This window comes from Diadema antillarum, unplaced genomic scaffold, assembly GCF_040938485.1.
Source record: "Diadema antillarum isolate AM-2024a unplaced genomic scaffold, OU_Dant_1.0 scf00000065, whole genome shotgun sequence".
NCBI classification, from domain to species: Eukaryota; Metazoa; Echinodermata; class Echinoidea; order Diadematoida; family Diadematidae; genus Diadema; species Diadema antillarum.
Genome location: NW_027270954.1, coordinates 423,830 through 451,550, shown reverse-complemented (window position 1 = coordinate 451,550; position 27,721 = coordinate 423,830). Strand labels below are relative to the sequence as shown.

The window sequence follows — 27,721 nt, the reverse complement described above, 5'->3', positions numbered from 1 at the left end:
CGAGTCAACTGGCCTGTCCATACTCCTAACGATAGAGGGCCAAATCACCGCGGCCCCGAGGATCGAACATCAAACAGCAGTGATAACGATCAGACTGACCTCGTTACGTAAGAGGTCGTTTACTTGTTCGTTGGGGCAGTGATCCCTTGTAATCCTGTGTTGAGTGATAGGGAAAACCCTCAGGGCAGAGTGCCCACTCCTTTTTGTCTCACCTCCCTGCTGGTATACACATCAAACATGGAGCTATTTATACACACAATGTGTGTTTGTATTCTCTTCATCACATCTCTGAAATACTGTAACCTACATTGAGTAACCTACAATGTACAGTGTAGTACTAGTATGAATAGCATGCAATTACACATCTGGCTTTAACTATTGAAACCCCAATTATCTTTACCGGATTTAATATTTACACTATGCATAGAGTACATTTCATGGAACAGTCATTATTAGCCTGGTAAATCAGTCACATAAAGGCCTTAGGCAGAGGTTAAAAACTTTTGATACACTTTACATGTAGTACAACTGAGGCAAAGACAAATCGGTGTTTGTATCAGCCTCGATTTAGAATCACATGTCAGAAGACAATGACCCTCCTATTCCTGAATAATCTTTGGTTTTGAACTGTCTGGAAGTCTTCTTTCAAATTGTTCTGGGGTCATTCTCAGTTTTGAGTCTTTGTCTGTTTCTTAGTTTTGTGTTATGAGCTTTTGATTAACTTTTCATTAAGTTTCATTTGATGAGAATGTCTTAATACTGAATTGGTTTCATTTATTTGCAGGGTGTGCTTACAATGTGTACAGTATTCTCTTTGGGGGGAAAGACAGTACAACAACTTACTAATGTATATTTCTATTATAAAAATGTTATTCAGTGTGCATTAACCTGTTGGAGACGAGTCCCAGGTATACTTGGGCAAGGGTCTATGGGAAATGCGTGTTGTAGCAAAATCGGCCCATCCTCAACAGGTTAATTTGCTGTCATGTTGGTAAGAGTTACTTGTACTTTGGAATATATATCCCTCTCGAACTCCAGTGAAAGAATTAATATGTCAGTCCTGATTTGTTTGATGGTGATATGTATGTATGTTGTCCTTGCAGCAGAATGCAAGACCACCATCCAGATTACTTGTTTACATTTCTGACAGACTTCAGACGGGCAGTTGCAAGGTTTTAATTAGTATTATTATTATCATCATTTTTTATTATCATTATTTTTATGATTTGGCAAAATACTTTGATCAATTAACTTTGTACTGTTTTACGATGATACACCATGCAGCTACTTGGCACATACATAGCATGTCACTGTGTACTTTACTAGGACTCATAAGGTATGCGATATCGCCATAGACAGTGATGGAACATATCCAGAACAATGATGTAGCCATCGCATGTCACGTCTATCCTCCCGGTGTTTGGTTGCACCAGTTCCAAGGGCAAGTTTCCGGCGAAACGATTCTCATCCAAGTTGACAATCTGCACTGTCTGAGTCTTTTCGTCGTGCACCAGAAGATGCCCTCCTGTCGTCACGGCAATGGACCCGGGCTCTGCCAGCTTGTCCTTGGACCGAAATTCTTTCACATAGGCTCCGACCTTGTTGAGTTCCTGGATACGACAGTTGCGCGCCTCGCTCACAAAAATATGATCATCAGAGCCAACGGCTAGGAAGTGAGGATGGTTGAATTCTCCTGGGCGCACTCCCTCTTGGCCAAGGCGAGTGATGAGTTTACCGACTTTGGTGAAAATAAGGAGGCACTGAAGGGCAAGATCAATTACATAGATGTTTCCACTTTGGCTAAGAGCTATTCCATGGGGATGAGTCAGCTGGTCATTGGCAAATTGATGCACTGGATGACCATCGTAGGTATAAAGGACTACCTGCTTGGAACTGAGGAACACTGCACCAACATGGAGAGCATCCACTCCTAAGAGAGCTGGTTCCTGTAGATCAACTGGGAACTGACCAATGAATGTGCCGTCCGATGAGAAGCGCTGGATCCTGGAGTTCTCGACCGTGTCAGCCACAAAGATGTCTCCTTGAGGGCCTATGGCAAGATCAGTAGGGTTGAAGAACTCCCCTTCCCCTCTGCCGCTGCGTCCGATCTGCTCGCGGTCATGGACAGGGACGACTTGCTGAGCAATGATGGAACCGTCGCTCTTGAGACGTACTTGAATGTCGTGGTCGCCCTGTGCATGTGGCAGGAAGCGAACGTTGTACATTGATACCTCCCTGTCATTGCATACACATCCTACAACAGAGGAGTCCACCATCTTGCCCTCGCTGTCTCTTACCACAATGTTCATCATGTCTGGTATCAGCTTGGCCTGCTCCATTTCAGACTCATCTCGCTTGTCGCCAAACGGGACACGGTACCTGTTGGGTATCTCCAGCCCAAACATGCAAGGCCCTCCGAGGAAAGCACTCTTGGCATGCAGTCGGACCGGTTGTACCCTCACATGGAGAGGACTGCTCCTGATGGGCTGGCCAGACACGCTGACATGCAGCTGGTGCGTTCCTGCAACTTTGGGCCTGAAGGTGATACTGTACGTTCCATTGTCATTGTCAAAGATCTCACAAGGAATGGAGCCCCCGTCTGGTGTCTGCATACTTGCAGTGAAGCTATCTCCTCCTTGCTTACATTCGCTGCCCATCTTATCAATCGCCTTGACTTTAGCGGTGCACCTTGCGCAAACCAGTGCAGGTCTTGCAACGGCAATTGTCTTTGAGGGATCCGCATTGCCCATGTATACCATGCCCAGGTTTTGAACGATGTTTTCAAACTGCTTCATCTCCTTCTTGTCAGCTTTGCTCAGATGAAACTGCTGAAGACCATCTGAAGGATGGAGGCAGTTCTCATCCTTTCCGTCGACTTGCGTCGATTTCAGCTTCCGCCCTCGTTTCTTTCTGAGAGTGTCCTTTGCATTCAGCTGAGTGTCTGTTCCTATGGTTGAGTGTGACCCGTTCACCTTTTCTTCCTCCTTGTTGCTACGGGGACGATGTCCTCCCTCGTCACTCCCGCTTCCCTCATCAATGGATCCAAGGGGGTTTGTCTTTAGCTGGTGGGCGTGGTTCTTAGCTGCTTTTCTCTTTTTTGCCAGAAGGGGGCGCTGTATGACTTTTCTGTCTTCCTGGATCTGCTGCAGAAGAGTTTGCTCCCTGTTGTCAAGGATCTCTCTGCATTTGCGGAAAAACTCCTTAACCTGCAGTTTCGGGTGAAGAAAGGAAAAGAGATGGTTGTTCGTGATGGGATGATTTGGATTTGAGAGTCTTATGAACCTGAAATTTGTCAAAGTCATTGATATAATGTATGATTATTATACTATTAGGCATAATATTCACATAACTGATGCACACATATAAAAAAACGTATAGTATGTACTTCATATTTACTGTATATCCTCTCCTAGTATTCATGATTGGATGTAAAATTGAATTTGAATGAGAATATCTCAATTACAAGAACAAGCTTGTATGATTGTGGAAATAAAACTAGTTTGAATTCTTAAATATTTGATGTATTAAAAAAAAATTCAACAAGGTTTTTTTTTTTTTCTTTCTTTCTTTCTTTGTTTCTTTCTTTTTTATAGGCTGAGTTATGCATTTGGATGGAACAAATTTCCTATGATGAGTTTTTAAAGGAAAACTCTTCTATGGGTTCAAGTTTATATTAACTTTTAAATGATTTTGAAAACTTAAGAGAAGACTTTAATGACTTATAATCAGAGAGAGAGAGAGAGAAGATTCAATTAAGAAGAGAAGTATATTAAATTTTCAAATTTTTATCATTTTTTCTGACTCGGTGAAAATGCTCCCAGTGACATGTTTGATTAGGAGTTTATCTCCCTGCAGTTTCCTCATAGATTTGTGCAAAGATCTTTGCTAATTCCCCTTTTGTTGACATGAATCAAAAGGAATGTGTCATATTGTTTTTATTACATTGTTATAAAAGCTATGGGAGCTTAGCAAAAATGTCATTTCTTTCTTCTTCTTTTTTTTAAAATTTGAGTTGCATTTGCTGTACGTATTATCAGTTAAAAGCAGAGTTAAATTCACTTCTTCAAATCTGTATAGTGCAAATAGAGAGGAGAGTCATTAAGCAGTGACATTGTGATTTCATCATATTTGCATTCAGAGATGCATGGTTGTAGACAGTGTCATTGTATCATGAAACGTGCTATCCTCAAAACTCATCCTGTTTCACATCCATTTTTTTTTGTTAAATTGTTCTATTTTGTTTTGTTTTACTCTGTTCATTTTGTAGCTTTGATAAGTGAGAGACAATTTCTGTTTTAAGTTTTCAGGATTTTTGCAGAGGCCAAAAATATAGGATCCCATTTTTTTTTTAAATCATTATTATTATGTGTGTTGGAGACAACATGATCAATGTACAGGGTGTAGCAAATTCATAGTGTTTTAGTAACTGATATAGAATTTACATACAACTTAAGAGATTTAAAAGAAACTCTGGTTGTTTCTTCTTAAATGTATTTCATTGTAGACTGTAGTGTATGGTACAATTGATTCCCAGGAGAAAGGAGTTCAGAATAATATTGGTAATTTGCAGGCTTTGAGTAATATTTTGAAGGATTAAGGGCAAGTATTCCATCAATATCATCCATTACGATGTAGAGCTGTCAGTGTGATCAGCACATTAATTACAATGTTTGATGCATCACGTTGGGGGTAACGCCACTTAGTGCATATTAATGAGTATGTGAGATGAGGCAAGACCGAGCTATTATACAAAGAGTTATCATGACTTCATTAGGAGAGACTCAATGTATAGTGAGAAACTTGATGTAATTCACGCTGCAGAGGATAATGACTAGAAGGGATGTGGAATAATCACATCTAAACTCTGCTAACATGACAAATTAATGTGCACATTCAAAAACAACTCTTTCATGGCAATTATCCTTAGTTGACATTCTGCACGATCTTCTCAAGTGTTGTTGTGGACTTTTTGCTTACTACAGTCTGCATTATTATTACATCTTGTGGATTCCTTGTCTCATTCAATATTCTGTGAGTAGCCTTCTGGTCAAGGTACAATGCACCCATGTGACACAGGAATTACCACTTAGTACTGCTTCACTGATGACAGTGATTAACATTATCCTGTACCATGCGAATTGCAGAGAGTTTATTGTCCTGTATTTATACTGGATAATGTCATTGCCTGAAAAAAAAACAGAAATGGCCTCATGGTGATATGAATTGCGAGCTGTAAATCATGCAAAAAAAAAAAATTAAAAAAATGCTAAGACATTTATGATACAAAACATCTGCATACATAATTTTGGAGCATGAATAAATGAGACTGAAGATAACAACTTTAGTTATATATTCTTCTTTTTTTAAAAAGCTGCATGAGTTTTCCGTTATTTTGTAGTCGTGAATTACAGCATCATAACTGACAAAATTTTGATGCAAAAATGCCATATCTGTCTTCACAGAGACTGCCAAAGGAATTATGTTAAAGGAGCCATCTGCTTCTCCCTCCCCATCACCATGTATAAGTTTACATTCACTATGACTTTAAATGAAAGCTGTCGACTGTGCATCATTTTATTAGGCCCATTAAAATGATTTATGAATTTCAGCTCTGGTGAGTCTTCAGGCAAAAATTTTTAGCTCTCTCAAGAGGGACTTATGAGAGGAACAAGTTACTTAATAGAATGATTTCTTTTGAGACTAGAGATGGGTGCGGGGGAGAGAGGGTAGGGGAAAGAAAGCAGATTAGAAACACAGAACATACTGCAATGAAGACAAAAGTAAGTCCCATTAAACTCCAGAATTTGAATATTAGATACATAATGATTAAATTACCTTTATAATTGTTCAGTTTCATTTGTAGCTACAGTAGCAGCAGTTGCTCTGCTGATTTTGTGCAGTTTTTTGACATGAGAACAACATGCTTTTTTTTTTATTACAAATAGTGTAAAGGTTGGGAAAGATGGTTTCTGCTTTCCACATTCTTGATGCCCTTTAAGATGATGGGTTGATGCTGCAGTTGCTATGGGAACAGTATGGTTGGCATGGGGTTTCCATGCACTGCTGACCCGAATAGTGCCCCTAAATTCTGGCTCAGTTGGTGGGCTGTGGGTTTTCTCATGACATCATCAGCATGCTGATTCTTGATGTAAGTGACTTTCTTGTTTTCTTATTTTTAGTAAAACAAAACATCAAAAACTTGTTCTGATCCAGATCGCTTTCTACCCTCTGTAATAGACAGTGAAACTCTTGCCTTCTGTGTTTTTTGATATCCTAGCAGCTCATCAGTTACTGAATGGGACTGCGTTAGCAACAGTTACACCTATTAAACTTTTTTTTTTCAGTGATAAGCATGTAGGAGTATCTTCTCACACCTTTTCCAAAGTGTTATCATGGGAGCAGAAAAGAAAAAAAAAATTACTGGTTGAGGTAAGAAAAATGGAAGGAAATAGTACCTGTTGCTTGCTATGTTTTTCTACACACACATTGTATGAACACTACATTGTATGTGAATACATTGGCTTTATTACCATTTTGATTTCCTAGTACATGTAGTTCCCTTCTCTTGTAATTGTTGGAGATCAGGTCTAACAAACTTATCCTTTGATAGTAAATATACATGGATACTGAACATCATTTGTCCAAACACTATTATCAAATGAACTTTATCAAATACTGTGTGTGGAGAACAAAAGGCTTTAACAGCCTATGGGTTAGCCCTGTAGTTCTCGTTTCTCTCATAGCCTTGTGTTAGATTTGGCTATGCTTCGCTGGTGCACATACTGACTGTACACTGTAATTGCATTAGTCAAATCATTCGTTCACGGATGGTTTTGCAATGAAAAATTTGAGGTTACAGTGAAGGAAGAGGGAAGGAAGAGATGTATTTCACAAGTGTATGTGGTATTGTGACCTCGAGCATCTTCCACTAAGCTTCCTCTTTTAACATTTGACAAAAATTATGTACGGTACAATTGTACACTGGCAAGTATTTTCTTGGCATGATTAACAATCAGTGTGAGTTTCGAACAGGTTAGCTATAGCATTTGCTGCAGAAACACGAAAAGCAAAACAGGGCTCGACAATTCATACTTCTTTCTATGGTGACCTGTGCGGGCCACTAAAACCTATATTATATACATGTATATATGAATTTAAAATTTTGGTTGCCCAAAAGAGAAATGTAGTGGCCTGAAATAGGAAATATAAAAAGTCATCTTTGAATTTTAGCTGCCCAATCGGGCCACCAAAAGATAGCCTTTGTGGAAATTTGGTGTCCTGACATCAATTTTAAGTTGTCTCAGGCCAGTGCTATTGTCTAGCCCTGTGGATACAGTGCATCTTTGCTTCATTTGAATTTAACCCGTTTAGGACCGACTGACTTTGCTGTAACACGCATTTCCCATAGACACCTGCCAGAGTATTCTCTGGACTCGTCTTCGATGGGTTAATGCAACCTGACTCAGGAGAAAACACATTGAGAGTGGAGTCTACTAGTTGTAAACTTTATACTCTATGTTGTCAGTGTGATCACTTTATTATAAGTGCATACTGCTCTGTCAAATACATCCTGTGATTCAGTTATCTTTGCCATCTTTTGCGAGTTCATTTGCCTGCATTGCCATGTGAATCATGCATTGTACAGAAAGCAAGTGTAGAACCAGAAGTTCGATTATATGGAAAAAGTGGAGAAAGAAAAAAAAAAGGAAGGAAGAAACAGAAGAGAAATAGGAGGAGATGAAGGAAAGAAATGGGGAGAATTAAGCTCTCCCCCCCCCCCCCACCAAAAAAAAAGGAAAAAATCTCAGAAAATCTTTTTTTTTATTGAGAAACAAAAATACTTTAAAAAGCTGTATCACAGTAAAATTAAAAAAGAGAAAGAAATTATAGTTAAAGGAATATCATACATTTACCTCTTCGCGCACACTTTCCATGTTGTCCTGCTGTTTGTCTGTTGTGGGCGGGGTCACTGGTGTCTGGGGTGTGTCCTCCACCTGTCTCTTCCCCTCCACTTGTGGAAAGAGAGCAGTGCTTGTTTGGCCTTCATCCATGGTCACTGCTCTTCGTATGACTTCTCTATTCCTGCAGGAAGAAAAAGAATGAAGCAGAAATGTCATGTGACTGTGACTTTCTTTAGTGTGTTTTGGAATCGAAAAGAACTTCCAGGGCCCACTTCTGAGAAATACGGAAAGAGGTTGTGTGTGTACCAAAATTTGTAAGGACTGAATGTGTGTAGTATCACAAGAACTATCGATCTATCTCTTCTGTAATGTTGAAGTTCCACTTTTAAATTTGACTTTTTGATATTCACACCAAGTGTGACATTTAAGTCAAGGTATTAGATTGATTGAAAATGCACCACATTCTCTGTGTCAAATTTGCTGCCAGTGAAATTGTTCCAAGTATGTAAAGGAAACTTGAGTTATTCATTAAAACAACTTCCCTTGAGTCTTTCACCAGCTTAAATGTCTTCTGTGAGTGTTTTGATGAGAGTTGGTGTTTCTCATGAGGAATGAATGAGATAGATGCCAGTTTAATAGATGGAGATACATGTATCACATATGAAGGTTGATGTGAAGTGTAACTTTCTCAATAGGAGAAAATCTCTTGAAGCCAGCTCTGTAAATAAAATTGTGCAGTAGGAGCAGCACATCAGGCTTGGAAGAACACCTTACCGCATTTTTTCCAGTCTCTTTTTCTGTTTGATCCACCGGCAAGTGCTGCTGTGTTTATCAGAACCAAGCTGCAGTTTGGTCTGGGACCGTAGAGTTGACTCTGTGCTAGAATTGGTTGCACCAAGTATTTAATACATGCTGATCATGGCATAATTGAGCCATATTTGGGCAATCATGCCCGCCAAACGGCATTATCATGATAAGAGGGTGATCAATGAAAGTTCCGCTTCCTACGCATTTCCCCTGTGGTTTGGACCATTTAGGATTACATGCACTACGCTGAGATCTATATTTAGTTCCGATACATTGCCCCGTGGCAGAGTGAGGTTACATTCTGATGAATAGAGGGATTTACTGGAAACAAACAACAAACATGCAAACAAAAGCACAGCATGTGATCCCTACAAAGCAATAGTTGGTTACATTGTGGTCATGTTTTTGGATTGCACAACCATGTATTAAAAACAGGGCATGATATGTAACAGAACTGAGTCTGAATTATCAGTGTAGTGAGAAATTGGGATGTCAAAGTCATGCACAAAAATATTTTGTGAAATTATGTTAAGTTTGAACTCCGAGGAAAAGAGAATTCTTCTTTTCCTATTATCAGAGTAAACTGTCAAATCAGTGGAATGGGAAGAAAGCATAATATACACTTTGTATACATATCAACTTTCATTATGAAATGCATCTTTGATTGATTAGTCTTCTGTGGAAAAAAAAATCACATTCGTGATGCTTTTTGTGGTTTACATGTTGTATGAAGTTAACTTTAAAGGGATCCAGATTGTCTGCTTTAATAAGTTTCAAAAGTCGGCATCCTTTTTCTAATCTTTCCTGAGAGTAGAGAGTACAGATGTTTCACTCTCAAAGTGTATGAACATACTAAATTAAGCCCATTGAAGACAGGCTCATTTCACTGTAACATGCATTTACCGTAGACACCTGCTGGCTGCCTGAATATCCTAGGGACTTGTTTAACAGCGACTTAATGAATTCCCCAGAGGACTTGGAAGAAGTCAGTGCACACAGGCACACATTACATTATCGTGCATAAATTGCTGCTGATAATATTCTATTTCTAATGAACAACTGCCAAAAATGTCTTGAAATTTCATTCAATTCATATACTATCAGAGCAGTATGCAACCTCTAATTCATATTCTTATAATGTCAATAGGCCCATTTGACTTTTACTTTTTTTTGTTTCATACTGCAACAAGAAATTGTAAAATTATGGCACTAGAGGGGAAAAAAATTTAAGTTATTTTGCTTTTGCAATCATGCGAGTATTTCATTTGTGGCCACAGGAAATAATGTAAACATTGATTAGAAGTCATGTGACAAAAAAATGGTGTTTACCAGTACAGTGTATGTGTTGCTCAGGATGCGAGCATTAAAAACATTCCACTCCAGTTTGGGATTTTCTGGCAATGTGTTTGGACGCCTTTTGGTACAATTGCCTATTTAGTAACTTTGTAATTTTACATTACAATGTGATGATTGTTCTCTGTGAGTGTGAATGTTCAGTCTTATCTCTACACACAACCCAAGTTTTGTCACTGATTGCAATCAGTGTATTACAATTGTATGTATTGAATATACCAGATCAAGCACAAAAAATACACTAAAAATACAACAGGTGATAAAAATTGATGACTGATGCATCGTTTGTATTCCGAAACATAGATGGTGCATACATAGAATAATAAGTGCAAGAACTTTACAGATTGTACAAAGTACAATGTGCGTGGGAGAGTTGCAAATTGACAGAAATCAGATAGAAAGAATGAAACTTGTTCCAGGGAGCTGCTTGTTCATACTGGAAGAAGACTGGGGATAACAAAATCAATGCAACAAACCATGGCGAGATGAGAAGAATAGGGATTTGATTGACTACTTGCCAGATATTGAATAGATCCTCACGATTCCCAACTTTTCCTCGTATAAACCTTATCATGGTGCTTGATGCCTCGTCAGTTCTCCACTCACTCTCAGACTAAAATAATGAGCAAAAACTGAAGACTGCTGTGTGAGCGTCTCGACAAAATCTTTTTAACGGAGCCAGGATCCTCCTACCATAACTTGCCACCATCCTTTCCTTGGAAAGCAAGTACTATGTCCTGTTTGTGCAATAACCATTCAACTACAAACCTTACCTAGTCTTTGAATTCAGGCCCATATGGTAACAGAACATCTAGAAAGTTCCTGTGGTTACAGAGCAATGTGTTATTGATTCACATCACACGATATTAGAACATCTGTGACACTTTTCGTTGATTTTGTAGTACAGTCTTTCTTTGCTGATATATTTCAAATGTTGTTCTGTGAATGTTTATAGTATAGACACTCACCATTAGAGCAGATATAATCAATAGACAGTATGGAAACAGTGAAATTTTGATGCCACCGTACAGTGGAACAATATACAAAGGAAAAAATATGCACAAAATTCCCCAAATATATTTCTGAAGAAAAGTACATGTATGTTTTGATAGATATATATTTTTGATTTGATTTAATTTGATTTAATTTTTATTTTTATTTTTATTTATTTATGTATTTTATTTTTTTTTTTTTTTATTATTATTTTTTTTTTTTTTGGGGGGGGGGGGTTACTTACTTCAAAGGTAAAGAGCTCTTTCATAATGCTGAAACGCAATACACTTTGTATTACATGTAGAATTGATCTTTATTTTCTAATAGATCTATCTTGCGACAATGACTTTACCCAAACTTTGATAATACTAACTTCAGAGCAGATTATGTGATTTTCTTTCATCTCTACTGAGACATTGTTCAAGTGACATTTCTGCATTTAATGAATCCACATGAATATGAAAAGCATCAAGTACCTTTCAAGGGTCTGAACATACACCTGTAGAGACTAAAATTCCACACCCACACCCTCAACACTGTAATTGTAAATTAAAGGCTTCCCTAAATGAGGCGGTGGTCGCACCTTTGTATTTCCCTTGTAGCTCATTATCCGCATAATTGGAAGTTGTCACAACAGTTCAAGGAAGTCATCCATATTGTCTGAATTAAAATCGCTCTCCATCAAAGATTATGGACACAAAACTTAAAGATTAAAATATAATCTAGTTTTTACACTAGAGATGTTCCACTTTTCTTTTTTCCTCTGCAAATATCACTATTATACCATGCTGCCATAATCTTTCAAATATTTCAATACTCAAATAGCTTTTTAAAATGAAAATGATAAAGATGCAATGGGAATTAAGCCTCTAGAAGAGAAGAGGTTCTTGCAGCTAAAAGACAGTGAAACACACCAAATATGTTTTGTTTATGAAATATGTTTTAAGATAAAGACTGTCTACTCATTGAATGTCAGGCTGTCAGCAGAAGGAGCATATTTATTACCATCATAAAATACCCCAATGTGGGCACATAATGATGCTGATGTCCCTTGGGTATCCACTGAAATGTTAATTTGCATCTAGAGCTTGAACCAAAGAGACTGCTGGGATATGGATGTTGTCTCATTGGCAATTCAGCATTTTTAAAATTAAGTATGATTGCCTTTCCCAAGCTTTTATTTTTTACTTGATTTCATTATCTTTTAGTGTTGTTTTCATATAAGCATTAAAACCCACAGAAGGTGAGAGATATTTTTCGGCATCACAATTCATTGAAACCAAACATCAGCCATTTTATTTTTTTTAAAAAAAGAAAAGAAAAGAAAAGAATTATATGTAATACTGTAAAAATTGATATTTTCGCGCAACTAATTTTTCGCGCTTGGGCTGGTAAGAAGAGATTCGCGTGTTTTTAATTCCGCGGTATCAAGACATCACACACAGGAGCATATGGCAAGCAAAAATATTTGCGTGCTTTATTTTCGCGCTGGTTTCTGGTTGTGCGAAATGTGCGAAAATTTCAACACTGCAAAAATTTCCACTTTCACAGTAGTGAAACTGCTGGTACCGAAGGTCAGAAGAAAAAAAAAATCCTAATGAAAACTTGCAGCACAATCCTTTGTCATGAGATATATACAGTGAGACATATATAATGCGAGAGTGCAACCATGGAGTGGCAATATCCTCTCTGGAAGTAGAGAACTCCCCTTTTATCACAGCCTCCTTTCAATCATTGTTTATTGAAATACAGCCATGTGATAATCTGCACTTCCAACAATGTATATCACACACAGAGGCAGTGTTCTTTATTGATCTCAACAGAGCGTTCGGATTACATTTTATGCGATACAGGGAGAACACTATGAAAAGGTGTGAGAGAGTTTCAGGTGTACAGTACTTTAGAAAATATTGTAAAGCTGAGAACTAGAAAGGTGCTATCACATTCTTTTAAAGATTTGAGCATAAATGAAAACGAAACAAAACGTTTTCATGAAATGTAAAGTTTATTTAATCAAAAGTGGGTAGATTTATTTAAGCATTGTTCCAATTTATAATAGGGTAAAGTAGTGCCCATTGTTGTGGTTTTAATTTGTAACATTTTACTGAAAGTTAAAGGCTGTATTAACTATTTGCAGAGGTGACAAAAACTCAGCTCTAGTGCTTCAAATAGCTTTAAAATGTTAGTTACAGATGAAAACAACCAATAACCTGTTAGATAGTGTAATCAATGTTTGAAGTATTGTTACATATACAAAATATTAACAATAATTATGATTAAACTATTTCTCCATTAAACCGTCTACAGTTATGTTCTATTGAGGAAAATAGTGATATCTCTAGGCTTTATTGCAAATTTTTATATGGTAAGATGTTTTGTGATACAACTGACCTGCACATACACATGCATCAAATTTGATAACTCATGAACATTTTTCAAAATCACTGCTTCCAATGGTAAACAGTACAAATTGTACCTTTAACATAGTTTTAAAATTGACACCATAAGGTAATACTCAATACCCCCAAAATTGCAGTAGATCCCTTCTGGTTCTCAGCCAATGATATCTTGATAATGAAAGTTACAGCATAGACTAGTCACCCAATTGCTTAACAATAAAAAATTCAAGAATGCATATTGAATCTATGAAAGCTTAATTATATACAATGATTTTCCCACAAATTTCAGGCATAGTCTGGTTACCTGTGGACCTTGTGTGTTTCACTTTCTTGTTGATGTATGATACTTTTCAGAATGTCTGTAAATCAAATGCATAAAGCTTGATATAGCTAGAAAACAAATCTGGAATGTATGCTGGGCGATTCATGATCAATTCATAAAATATTGATAAAAGCATGTGTCCCCCGTGAGGTTTTGTTAAAAAAGGATATCACAAACTCCATGGCAAGAGAAAGTGAATAGATTTCATTCTTAGTGATTGATAATGGATACTCCCTATCCTATTTATTCTCACTGAAGTAGAAAAGAAGTGACAAAGTGTACTGTATGTAGTAGTACCATAAAAGCTCATAAAGAAGAATTATTAAGTACAACACATGGCTGTTGGACTCTAGTGTGTTTTATTTTCTTTCATGAATGATAACTAGTGAGAAATTTGACAGAGAAAATATTGGTTGTGGAGAGCTTTGTCTCTGAAAAAAAAAAAAATGTATATTCTCAAATACATGTTATCTCAAGCACTTTTTCTTCATATGTCTTCATTTGACATTTCAAAATAGTCTTCCCAAGCCCATACACCCTTGAGCTAGGCAGCTGCTGACATTTTTGAATTTAGTTGTGTACATGTTCTCTGTAGACCTCAATCCACTCTAAATTGTTGATGTGTTCTAAACAGGTCAAAAGAACTGACTCGTACACCCTAACTTTTCTTCCCATTGCCCGTGTAATGCAAATACACATAATGGTAAATAAATGCCTGTGTCCTGGATGGCTCTTGAACCATTCATAATCACCAATATAACATCCCTGCTCTCAGAGGGGTTAGATAAACTCATTTTATCGCATTGCCTCAGGCAACATTTTCCTCTCACCACAGACAAGGAGTTTGCATTCAGAAGGCAAAAATATTTTGTTTGCAGTCATGCTTCTGGAAGCCATTTCTGATCATTTTTAGTGCTGTGGAGTGTTCAGACTCTGAAATACTGTACAAACTGAAGTTTTTTTGCTTACAGATATTTTTGTGAATTGCAGCACTTGTCTGGCATTTTTGCTTGTTGCTGATTTTATGGTTTTGAGGGTTATAGTGAATCTTTACAACTTTCACCTTTCACAAGATAAATAAGAATGACTGACAAGTGGCAGTGCTATGTTGTAGTGCTGAGTGTTTTTTGCTCTGTAATTCCTTGTACATAAACCAGTAGTGTATACTGCATTCAAAGTTCTTTTTATACATAATTCTAGGTGTATTGTTGCGATGCCCTGGAATGGGCAGATACTGCTGCATCATGCATGGTCCCTCACTGCATGCTGGACTTCACATTAGTTACTAGTTGTGCACAATCTAGCACTGGCATCGGCTGACTTTTTCTTTTCTTTTCGCATGTTGTCATTTTCGCGGTTCAAAGGCAATTTCGGTAATGTAAAAATTTCAGCTTGTAGGCCTACAGAAGTCTCCCTACTGACTTTAAAGGGACTGTACAGTACTGGTTGAGGTGAGGATTCAGCTTGTAACGATTTGCGAAATATTCAGAAACCACTTTATGAAATGCTAAAGAGCGTACAATTCTAAGGGGAATCAAAAGTTTATTTGATGAAAATCGGTTTTGAAATGACTGAGATATAAAAAAACAATGTAAAACAAAGAGATCCTAATAAAAGTCATGGCCTGTCACTTTTATTAGGATTGCTTTTTTGGATATTTCAGCCATTTCAAGACCAATTTTCATCAAACAAATGTTGAATCTTTGAAATTACATGCTCTTTCATATTTCATGAAGAGGTTTCTCGTTATCTCACCAAAAAGTGTTATAAACCAGATGTTAGGTCTTGACCAAAAGTACAATTGTATATTAAAGATCCCTTAAAGCTGCAAGCAAAATGCCATGCACAAACAACAGTTGTTTCGCAAATTCCCATAGCTTGTTAAATCCAATGCATTTATATAACACAGTAATGTGAAAGATTTCGAAAAGGCTAGCACAAATTGTAGATATACAGATTCCCCAATTATGCACATCATAGAGTGTGTAGTTTATGGCTCGGTCACAAATACCATTAAGAACTGCTACGAATGCCGTTTGAACGATTTTGAGACAATATCATGAGATCTTCTTAAGAAGGCCGCATGAAACCAACGTTAGTAGACCGTTCGTAAGTTTGTAGCCTGGTCGATGGTCTTGTCCAAGATTTGTTTTAACTTTGTACGAAACCCTCTCTTCGTAAGGCGGCCGTACGAACTCCAGAATTTGTACGAACAGTGACATTTGTACGAACGCATCGTTCATACGAACCTTTGTGACCGTAGCTTGAATCTCTACATTCTCAAACATATAAGCTAGTATAGGTCAAACTAGTCAAACCAGTCAGATGCTCAGGATGAAGTAATCTAGATTCATTGGTAACACCTCTAGACCATAACTGCCTAAAGCTGTTTCAAAAATGAGGTTTCAGAGGATCTTTCAACTTTACTATAGATGTGAAATAACTGGACAAAAATTAAATTAGCTTTCTAAACATGATTGCAAATAAGTTGGCCAGTCTGGAAGGGCTCAGCATCATGTACAGTACATAGAAAGAGATACTTCATTGATGGAAATGAGGAAGGGGAGGCTGATGGGGTTGGAAGTGTTAGGGGAATGTGTGATTGAGGCAGAATGATATTGAGTCAAAAATGCTCCCTGGTGCCTCCCAGATATACACTGCTTCATCCTCCCTTGTGTCCCCCCGAAATATAGCCCCAAGGCTTGAACTGATTTTTCAATAATTCGTAGCCATCTATTTTTGTTTCTACTCGTTCTCCTGCCTCCTCATGCCCCATAGCAATGAGAGAGAATATCTGGCTCGGGCGATTAAATGTTAAAATGCTACCCCTCTCCCTCCCTCCCTCCTTCATCCCCCACCCCCCCCCCCCCCATCTCTCATCCAGTGCATGCTTTGTACAACCCTCAATTGAGGCTACTAATGTATTGTACAAAGTAGACCTTGTGAGTCAAGTGCGAACACATAATTTGCCTTTGATATATGTAGATGCGTCATCAAAAGTCTGTAAAGGTCATGACAAATTTACAGTGCTATTTGACAACTTATAGGCTGCGAGGATGACTTTAATAGCATGTCCTCTGTTCCTCCATCCCGAAAAAGACTTGGATGGTATAACTTTACATTATCATCTCATCATACTTCAGGTACTAGTAGCTGCAAATGGTGTCATGCTCATTCCAAGGACAATTGTATGTGATGCACTGAGAACATGAGATGTATTCCAGATTGATAACTGAGAGGTAGTGACAGAGACTGAGATACTGTAAAACGAGAAATGTTCGCGTGCATTTTAATTTCGCGAATTTCGCGAGCGCCAAGATTCGCGAAATTTCATGTTTACACTGTATGCATTGAACGTCAGTGGCAATTCGCGAAAATTTCATGCCACGAAAAAGGCTGTCGGCTCCAATTCGCAAAAATTTTGTGCCGCGAAAATATCATGTTTTACAGTAGTTACTGCTGAAATGAAGATGAATAAAACTGAACTAAACTGAATATACCACGGCTCCTGGAAAGAATCAATAGGCAAAATGGTATTTAGTGTTCTAATACATTTGCTCTCTGTCAAAGGCTGTGTGGTATTGATGTACCAATATGGCTTTTGTTCTGTAAATATTTTGTTGAGCATTGCTTTATGAAGTTGTTATTTTGAAAACCTGAATTTGAATTTGATATGAAAGTTGAACGAGAGGACATTGATTTCATGGTGTTATATTGACAAATATGTACAGTTCCAGATGTTCAAGTTTGAGAGGGTAGGGAGGAAGACAGGGAGAGAGAGAGAGAGAGATAATCCTTCCTTTTTCCCATAAAAGATAGTAAACTGAAAAAGAAAAAGAAAAACATTTTCCCATTAAAGCAATTTATGTTCAATGATAGGCTGACAGTGTAGTTGCTCAAATCTATGTGACTGTCTGTAGTTCAGCATTGAAACCGAAGCATCGGATGGAGGAGGCATGTGAATTAAAACTCTCCAGTAAAAATGATAAATATTTGCGTGCGTGAAATTTTTGAGATTTCTGCGAGAAGCCAAAATTCCTCAAGTGAAAAATCTTGTGCATGAAATTTTTTTATCTTTACTCTACAATGTAAAAAAAATGTCATGCTGCAAAAAAAGGCCATTGACTTCTCTAGTTTGACAGTACCCTTCTCCCTAGTGATGATTTCGAGTAAATATGCATAATCGCGGTCAAATGCAGCTTTGTAAATTTCACATTTTGTGTCACACGTACAGTTATTGCACTTTGTCATTGTTGTATGTGATCATGTTCTATTAAAGATGATTGTGAATGATGATTTTGAGAACATTAATTGATGATACTACAGTACTAATGATAACTCTCATAATAGATGCATATCGAAATTAATGATAATAACACTCCATTAACAGTAGTATGATAATGATAATACAAAGCTGTATGATAATTCAATGCAGTGTGTTTAATGGCTATATAGAGGAGGTGGGAGAGAGAGAGAGAGAACAAGGGATGGATGGTAGATGAGGAGAGAATACATCATCTCTGAAGACTGGAAGGCATCCTCCTCCACTGATGGGCTTCATCCTGCCAGCGTGAGGAGAGGAACGAATGTCAGTTTTTCCCCCTGATGCATGCATCAGATGCTTGACGAGGGAATAATGCAGTCAAACTGAAGGGATGAGAATGCGGTGCCATTAATGGCCAGCACAGCATCAGGCTCTGCGGAAGTACGATCACAGAGAGGCTTTAGAGTTGATGCGTGGCAAATGAATTGAGTATTTTGGGAGCGCATTAGTTGCATACAGAACTGCTGCATCTAAAGAGTATGTTATGTATCCCTGTTAATGCATGGTGAACATTAAGCTGTTGAAATAGAGGCACTTGAGGCCTTTGTTTCCTTTTTCTTCCATTAACTTCCTGGTAAACACAGGACTTGCAGATCTTTATCCACCTACCCCCCCCCCCCCCCCCCAAAAAAAAAAAAAAAAAAAAAAAAGGAAATCGATAGGAAATTGATAGAAAGATGTAATGTAACCCCAGGATAGTGAACTCCTAACCATTTTCCCACTGAAATGATGTTTGGGGTCATTGTCTTAGGGATGATAGTCTACAGAAGTATTGCCCTATATCCCAATGAGCAATAAAAGTATTGCCTCAGTGTAGGCTTGACAGTGTCATATCCTACATACAGCTATATATGACTATTTAAAGTCACTAGAAATGATCTCTTTGGCAGAATATAAAAGTTAGAGCCCCTCTAGATATAATGTAGTTGAGAGAACTTTTCAAAACATTGTTTAGAAATGTGTCATGTGGATTGATACCTGAAGTCCTTATTAATCATTCTTGTCTTTATAGTCCCTTCTGCTGTCAAACCACATCCTCAGTGGATGTAAAGTGTACAGGTGTATTGTGTGTGTGAACTTTGATAAACATTCTCATTGTATTCAATGCATCTTGAAAGCTGTCCGTTTTATTGAGAGATCAAGAATTTATTACCATTGCTGCTGTATGGAATATTGCTTCCAGTTTTGCATTTTGGCAAGCAGTGCCCAAACAGTCTGTACAGAACTCTAAAATATGATAAGAAGTACGATTCAAAAATGTGATTACATGCAAGATATTTTCTTCTGTTTTTTTTTTTTTTTTCTATTCATTTTTTTTTTTTTTGGGGGGGGGGGGCTGCAAAGTTAGAGAAGGTAGGTGAGATAAGTGGTGAGATAAGATGAGGTAGGATTGGCAGTAATTTGAGCCCCTCAATAGAAAACAGAATATTGAATTCATAGTAGCGTTTAAACAGTAGGAAAACATGAAAAGGAATGACGTGAAGATATTGAACAAGTCAGAACAAATGTCAGTCAGGTGATAAGTCAGCTTGAATGCACCTGCACAAAGGAGTGAAACAAATGACTAGCCAGAGCTGCCTTGACAGTACAGATTCAGGATTGAGTGTAAAGTAGCTCAATGTGTGAGCCTCATCCTTTTTTTTGTGTGTGTGATTTGGGTGCTGCATTAAAGGCATAATTTACCATAAAGTTTGCAGATGATACAAAGACCCAGCGTTAGTGCTGCAAAGTAGTTCTAAAATGTGAGTTAGGGATAGAAACAACCACTGTAAAAATTTGTATCGGTAGAATCAATGTTAAGTATTGTTAAATACACAAAATGTGAACAATAATCATGATACAAATGTTTCCAGACTAAACTGTCTGCAGTTATGGTTTATTTAGAAAAATACTGATATCTTCTTATATTTTAAGTTTTATTGCAACAATTTTATATCCATGGTAGGATGTTTTGTGATACAACAGACATACACATATATATGCATCAAATGTGATATCTTGAACATTTTTTAAATCACTGTTCCCAAAGGTAAACAGGACCTTTAAAAGTAAACATTAGTCATGTGATTATTACAAGATCAGACTGACAGTTTAGTTTTTATCTAACTTGGGATTCATTAATCAATTTATGAGTTTGATATGAAGAGCTAGAAATCTGCCATGATGTGTACCTTAATTGTTTCGTTTCCCAGGAGGCACAAACTTCATGAAATAGATGACAACATTATGTTGTATCAACTACTGTATTTCCAGCTGTTATTTTCGCGAGGGTTTAATTTTTTGCAAATTTCGTGAATCACTGTTGGATCACGAATTTAACAACAAGCGAAAATATTTCGAATTGATAGGCATTAGTGCACTTATGATAGCCTCAGAGTCAAACTCGCGAAAACAACATCGTGAAATTGTCCGTGACCTCCACATTCGCAAAAATGTCTGTATGCGTGAATAACCGCTTATCAAATACAGTAATAGAGGACAAACTTAATGTGTTGCTGATATTCATTGTCTGTAAAGTGCTATGGCCCAGTATTAGATATTAAATTTATAATATACCCAGTACATGTAGGTAAGATTGGCCTGCTCTGTACTCAAGCCTTTGGGATGACAGCGTTTTCAAAGAAGAAAAAAAGAGCAAAACTGATGGCCTTGGAGCAAGGCCATCAGTTTTGCACTTTTAAAGACTTCAATCCTAGTTACCGGTATACACCCATTGTGACGTTCTGCGTAATGGAGAGTCAGGCTCCGGCTTTTGGCTGGTGATGGAGTCTACTGGTCTGAAGGACCACTGGGGCTCAATTGCCAATCTCATTTGTTTGCATGGATACCTCTTGATGGAGTACACTGTAGGAGGAAGAAGATACCCAAGCTTTGTGCGATGACATCACGGGTAATCATGAGTAATGGCACACTGTGGTACCGCTTCTGTCTTTTGCAAAATGATGTTTAAAAGGGTCCTTGCATGAGGTGTGGTTATTCCAATATCAAATTGACGATTATACGTAACATTTCTGCCGTCTTGCAATCTTCTATGATCTAAAATTCCCATCACCATCAATATTCATGCTCTTAATACATACTGCCCACCATACTCGAGCCCAGCCTACACACACACACACACACACACACACACACAAACACAAACACACACTTACACACACATAATCATCCCACTCACCTTTAGTACACCCACTACATGGTACCTACCCACCCCACCGACGGTACCGTCAGACCCCACCCCCAATCCCTCTAATGCTTGGACCTCCAGAGAGAGATGAGATTATGAGGGCTTTCACACTTACAAAGAACTTGGTCGATTTTTGTTTTTAATACATTTCATGCCGATTAAGGTTTTTCTCCTTTTTCTTGCTTTGTTGTTTTATTGTTGGTGTTGTTGTTGATGACTTTGAACGGAAAGCTTGATTCATGGTTCTTTTGAATGTATTTCTCTATCAAATTTTTGCCAGACATAGTTTGCAGTTTTCCTCAATTCTGTTTGTGTACGGGATCTGCTCTTGAAGGGTCAGACATCTATTAAAAAACATGATTAAGGTGACAAAGTCTTCGTTTAACCCGTTGAGGACAAGTCCGAGTAGGCCTATACTTTACTCGGGCAGTTGTCTAGATGGGAAATGCTTGTTGTAGCAAGATCAGTCAGTCCTCAACGGGTTAAGAATTGTATAAATCACAAGTGCTTCCTCCAGGGTGCATGCCTACAGTACATATTCTTGGATACCATATAAATACCATCACTCAGTGTAAGTGCATAGAAAGCCATAGTGTTTGTGACACAGCTGCTTTATGGAATGTTGGCTGCAGTCAGCTCTACAAAACCTCATTTTTCACTAATCTCTATCCTCAGTACTGTAGCTCTCAAATCATTAACACAGTTAGAAATATGGTGTAGGAATGTCGCAATATTAAACAAGTTCTAGTTGTAAGTGTGAACACTGTCCATGATTCAGAAGATAGAGTGGACTCCTAAACCTCCCTACAAAGTTGATCTCATCAAGTATACCATAACTGGTTTGACATCACACAAGTATGATAGAAAAGCCCTACATTGCACTCTGACATTCTTGGGACTACGTACCACTGAGAACCCTGCAAGGCATGGTTGAGTGTTGCAATACCACCAAAAAAATATACACTGCAGGGGCCTACTGTAAAACCAGAAATGTTAGCGTGCATTTTAATATCGTGAATTTTGTGAGAGCAAAAATTTGCAAAATTAAAATGCTCGCAAAAGTTTTTGTTCACACCCTATGCATTGAACGTTGGCAATTTGCAAAAATTTCATGCGACAAAAGAGGCTGTCAGTGTCTATTTGCGAAAATTTCATGCCACGAATATTTCTTGCTTTACAGTTTTCCCTGAACATTGCTTTACCTTAATTTAGAACTGAAATGTGGGGCATGTATTGCTTAAATGTCTGTGTAGGGTTATACAATTTAGAACTGTGTGATTAATCATTGTTATGACAATCATGATTAGTACACTTAATATCATTATCATAAATCATATGGATGTTGTACATTCAGATTTCACATAAAAGTCATGCTCATTGTATTCCTTACAGTTCAATTCATTCATTTTTGTTTAAATATTCGCTGAAGAAACTGTGAAAACTTTGCCAAGATCAGTCAAAGTAGATAAAAACTTCAGTTGAGATACCTGGCAAAAATACATAATTCTGAAAAACATCAGTTGGGATACCTGGCAAAAATACATGATTCTGAACAAAAATTGTTGGTTAATTGTAATTCATTAATTGGGTGTCTCAAAAAACACAAATTATAACTCCCTTCATGGCAAAAAAAAAAAGGCAAAATAAATTCATTCGCATCCAGAGAAAGAATGATACAGAGAGAAAGAGAAAGTCAATGCCTTGGATTTTAATAGTACAGAAGAGAAATATATCCTGCTCCTTTTAAAGTATATCATTAAGATCATTTGACGAAGAAAACATAGAATATTGGTCCAATTTAAACATCTACTTCAGGTTCTCCTATATAGGATGCTCTTTGTCCTGCGTATGGACTGGCAATCAAGCTGTCATGACTTTATTAATGATTTCTTTTTTCAGCTGATATGAGCCATCAAATGAGAAGGATATGTCTCAATGGCAAATTGACAAAGATAATAACCTTTGGGCGAATTCATATTCTCCCCTAATATAATGGGCGTGGGTGCAGATCGAGATGAATGAGGGGCGACTCTCCTGACTTGGCACTAGCAGTGTGTGACATGGCGGCTAGCTTGAATGAGTTCACCCTTGGTTGCTTTATGAGATTTGTAAAACGTTATGATACGAAGAGCACCCTGTAGTCCCATTCATGTGTTCATCTTTGTTTAAACTACAGCCTTGTTTGTACTGTACATGTACAAGGTTGCTTTATAGTGCCAAATGTCACTGTGCAAAGTGTAGTCGGCTGGATTCCAATGTTCACATCGTGAAGGACTTAAAGGGTAAGATGCATTAGGTGTATTGTCAGAGCTCTACTTCTTTACTATACCCTGTTCCCCTCTCAAAGCTTTGGAAATAATGTGGATTTGGTGTAGAAAATGAATTTTAGAGAAACTTGGTAGTTGTTGCTCAGAATGTGTGCATCCCATGATTGAGTTCATTGTGAGCCAGAAAATCAAAATTAGTGATAAAAATCTTAATACAAATGTTACTTTCAAAATCATGTTCACAGCAATGTTGCAACATTGTTGACAAGAAAGGCATCATTATGCTTTTTTTTTCCCTGTCTGTCCAGAAATCTTTGATCATAAACTTTGTTTTTGATGGCACTCATCAGGAAAGAACTTGCTCAATACAAATGTACATGTGTTTGGTGACTGCATTTTATAAGGAAATACGATGCATATAAACACTGCAGTATAGTTTTGCATGATTTTCGAAACACTTTCCTTTAAAGGGGAAGGCTAGTAACTGATCAGTGGGAATCAGTGGAAATGCTGGGAGATGATTGTTAGAATCCTTATGGGATTCATTCTAGAGTTCATTTTATTGTTGTGTGAAAATGATTTGCTTCAGAATGGTCTCATATTCAAGTAATGTGCAGTTTAATGCCTCCAGGTTAGCGTCCCTGGTCAGTGACGGAGCATTAATCTGCACATTACTTGAATATGAGATCGTTCTGAAGCAAATCATTTTCACACAACAATAGATATACAATGAACTCTTGAATGAATCCCATAAGGATTGGAACAATCATCTCCCAGCATTTCCACTGATTCCCACTGATCAGTTACTAGCCTTCCCCTTTAAAGCCAGATTTATTCATGACTTACCACAGCTAGAATACTGCTACGTAATCTCAATAGTCATTACATTCCAGCCAGAGAGGATTGTGGTATGGAGTTCTGTGGGAGCCCATTAGACATAATGTGAAATAGTATATCTATACAGTAATTACTTCCTCCTTTCTGCAGTTAAAGCTTTGATAAGTGAATGCAAAAGTAGAGAACCAACATTGTTTATTTTCCCATTGTGCAGACACTCCTCATTGTGTGCAGCATAATGGCAGATATCATGTGTCATATTCCACAATGCAAACATGGCACTTCAATTTTCTCTACTGCATAATTCCATGCCATGCTTGAATTAGGTTTGATAGTACATTTAATAATATTAGATAATGTAAAATTAGAAGAACAGAGTAGTGGAGGTTTCATCAAATGGGACTCAAAAAAGCCACATTATCAAATTCAGAAGTTTGCAATGTTTTCATGAATAGGATGTATAATCTGTCAACGGTTTTGATACTCAAAATGCAAATTGTAGAAAAGGCGATGATGCCATTGCCTCATAAGTCTTCCACTGAACTACAGTGGAAACTCAATAAAGAGATCTAATATAACAAAATTACCTGATATGAACTAATTTCTCCGGTCCCAGTGAATTTCTTTCTTGTTTTGTGTCGTTTATTGATTACTGATATAAGTTCATCTGATATGAAAAATATTTTATTGTCTTCGTCCTGAGGATCTCGTTATAATAAGTTTCCACTGTGTACACAAACATGTAATAGCAAAACTTCCTCTTCTTTTTTGGTCTGTAATCAATAAGAATACATTGTACGTGTTAGATGGTTTCTCTGTATCAAATTTTTGCATTCTTGCGATAAACCATTAACAATGACTTTTTTGTTTGGAAAGAGATTGCAATCAGAGATATCACGTTGAACTGTAAGATACCCATGTCAAACATTAGCAAAACCTTTTTAGGGGTATGTTATCAATAAGAATACACATGTAAGATGTTTTCTTTGTATCAATTCATTGCAGTCTTGCAATTTTGTAAACCATTAACAATCATGACTCTTTCATTTGGAAAGAGATTGCAGTTGCTAACTCTGTGACAAAAACATGAAATGTCAATACTAATTTAGTATCTCATGACATACATGACGTACTAATGGGAGGGTTGTGAGAGGATGACAGTGTCTCTTCCAATTTCTGTGTGTTCAATGAAAACCCTGTGCTTCTCCAAATTTTCCATAAAAATTTCTTATTTTATGTCTGATTTTGCCAAAACTTCCGTCCTTCTGTTTGTCAGATTTTACTCTATTCCATTAGAGTTAACTTGGATATGGCACAGATTTGCCCTTTAAACCTGCCCTTTAACTTGCCCTTTAAGCTTTAATGGAGGCACTGTTCACTTGATAACTTCACCATTGTGCAAATAAAAAAGCCAACATGGGAGGTGAGGTGGAGAGTGCGAGCTTCGCTTCTAATTATTCATCACCTCAATTAAAATTGCCGTTTTTAATCCCCTAGAGATGAAATTCATTATGTAGAGTGCACATGGGTGCATACATCTGATAATGTGAGAGTGTTGCTTTTCAAGTGCAACTGAATCCAATCAAAATGCACACACACACACACAGACATACAGAGATTGGCTGTGCAGACGACACCTACAAATGTGTGACACAATCAATCATTCATTGATCAGTGTGAGAGGTAAAGAGGCTGCCTGTATCAACTCATTAGTATGCTTGTATTAGTTTCAGATATCTCAATAATATCACATTGACACACTCCTGTTCTTACTACTTACTCTGTTGATCATCTTGAAAATAAATGAGATGGTGCTGAAGTTGGTTCCCAACAAGGAGATGTCACTCGGCTTAGATATTGAGGATGAGAGTCAAGCTTGTGTATTAAAAACATATAGAAGGAGAGAGTGAAGTCTGGCTGGGCATCTTTGACTGTGTTAAGACGGCTTGCATTTCCCATCCAGAACCCCAGCTGCGAGCACGGCTGTGAATATCAAAGATGCTGTCAACGCTGTTGATGAAGAGCCGCGTCAGTGGATCTCACACCGCTGTTGCTTCCCAACATCCAAGTGTCTCTCCTTCCCCTTTCTTCTTTGCTCTCTCCTTTTCTATCTCTCGCTCTCTTGCTCTCTTTCTCTCCTTCTGTCATGCCAGTAATAGTTGCCACCAATGTTGTCCCATATGTTCACAGCAGCATCACTATGTGGGTGAGGTGCAGCGCTGAGCCCATGCTGCCCTGTTGCCAGAGAATGAGGCGACTTCTTACTGAAAGCTCCGCTGAATGTGTGGCTAGCTGTGCCGTATGAAGCCGTGAGAGAGAGGCTGTGTGCACACAGCATTCAAGCCTACCGCTCTGCACGGGAGGCTATGTGGAATTTGCTGCTTTAGAAAACGTGTGACCTTAATTCCGTTTGCACTCAGTTTGTTCGCCAGGCATAGGCCTACTGGAGGCAGAGTCGCTCATTCTGATCAGAGGGGGGTGGGGCTGCGCTGATGGTAGTGGTAGAAGTATTTTTAGTCCTTGATCTGGGGCAACAGGTGCTTTGTTATGACTGTGGTAGGTTTTCTTTGATTGTTTGCCCTTTGAATTCTGAAGTGCAGTGTGTATGAAATGATGTCACCATTATGCTATGGCAATCCGGTGAACTAGTGTTTGGGAGAAAAATCTACCTCCTTTTGAAAAAAAATAAAAAATAAAAAAGGCACAATGGACTGTCTTGAATCTTGTCTTTCTTAATTCTTTTCAGTGAAGAACTTTGCCACATCTGTAAAATGGGCAAAGAAAACAAGAATATGACTTTACTCTTTTATCTTCTTGCAAGTATTTTTTTTTTATACATCCTAATACTGGCACAATCATAATCATATTGCATGTCTGCAATATGAATGATAAACATTATTACTAGCAAAGTCACTCTGGCAATGGCAGTATTACACTGAGATAAGCTTTTAGCCTTGGAAGTTCCTGATATGGTGCAATATTTGCAGAGAAATTTCTTGGAAATCTACAGGACTTGCCAAGCATGCTATGGTACCATTAATGTGATACATATATTGTATGTTGCCTTGCTATGTACATGTACATTGCCATAAATGTCATTTGCATTGTTGAATGCTTTATATTGTGGCACATTTATGTGCAGTATGTGGATGTGGGAGGCATTTTGCATGTACACGGTGATAATTGCTGTACGTGAACCTTTGTACATATGTGACCCGCTACAACAAAAGGATCCTGAAGTCGGGGGAGAACAATATTCTGGAAATTGCATGACGTTATTCCCTTACTCTTCTACCTTAATTTCATGTATAGCACTACCCATAAAAGTACT

At 37.7% G+C, this 27,721-nt stretch overlaps 2 protein-coding genes across 2 annotated transcripts in view; one reads left to right on the top strand and one right to left on the bottom strand.

Annotated features, from left to right (window-relative positions):
• Positions 1-27,721, top strand: part of LOC139716387 (cobalamin trafficking protein CblD-like) — a 57,043-nt gene that overhangs the window by 16,973 nt on the left and 12,349 nt on the right. The window lies entirely within an intron of this gene.
• LOC139716461 (uncharacterized) lies at positions 226-26,764 on the bottom strand. Its single transcript, XM_071628007.1, has 3 exons — positions 26,171-26,764; positions 7,914-8,082; positions 226-3,206 (listed from the first exon to the last, which is right to left on the bottom strand). Exons 2-3 carry the CDS (start codon positions 8,049-8,051, stop codon positions 1,323-1,325), a joined length of 2,022 nt encoding a protein of 673 aa, XP_071484108.1. The 5' UTR covers positions 8,052-8,082; positions 26,171-26,764; the 3' UTR covers positions 226-1,322.

What these genes read in the sequence shown, in the direction of transcription:
- LOC139716461 (XM_071628007.1), bottom strand. Translation starts at nt 8,051, where the DNA reads ATGGATGAAGGCCAAACAAGCACTGCTCTCTTTCCACAAGTGGAGGGG. An exon ending in TGGAAAGTGTGCGCGAAGAG is followed by an intron (nt 3,207 to 7,913) that starts GTAAATGTATGA and finishes CCGAAACTGCAG; the next exon opens with GTTAAGGAGTTTTTCCGCAA.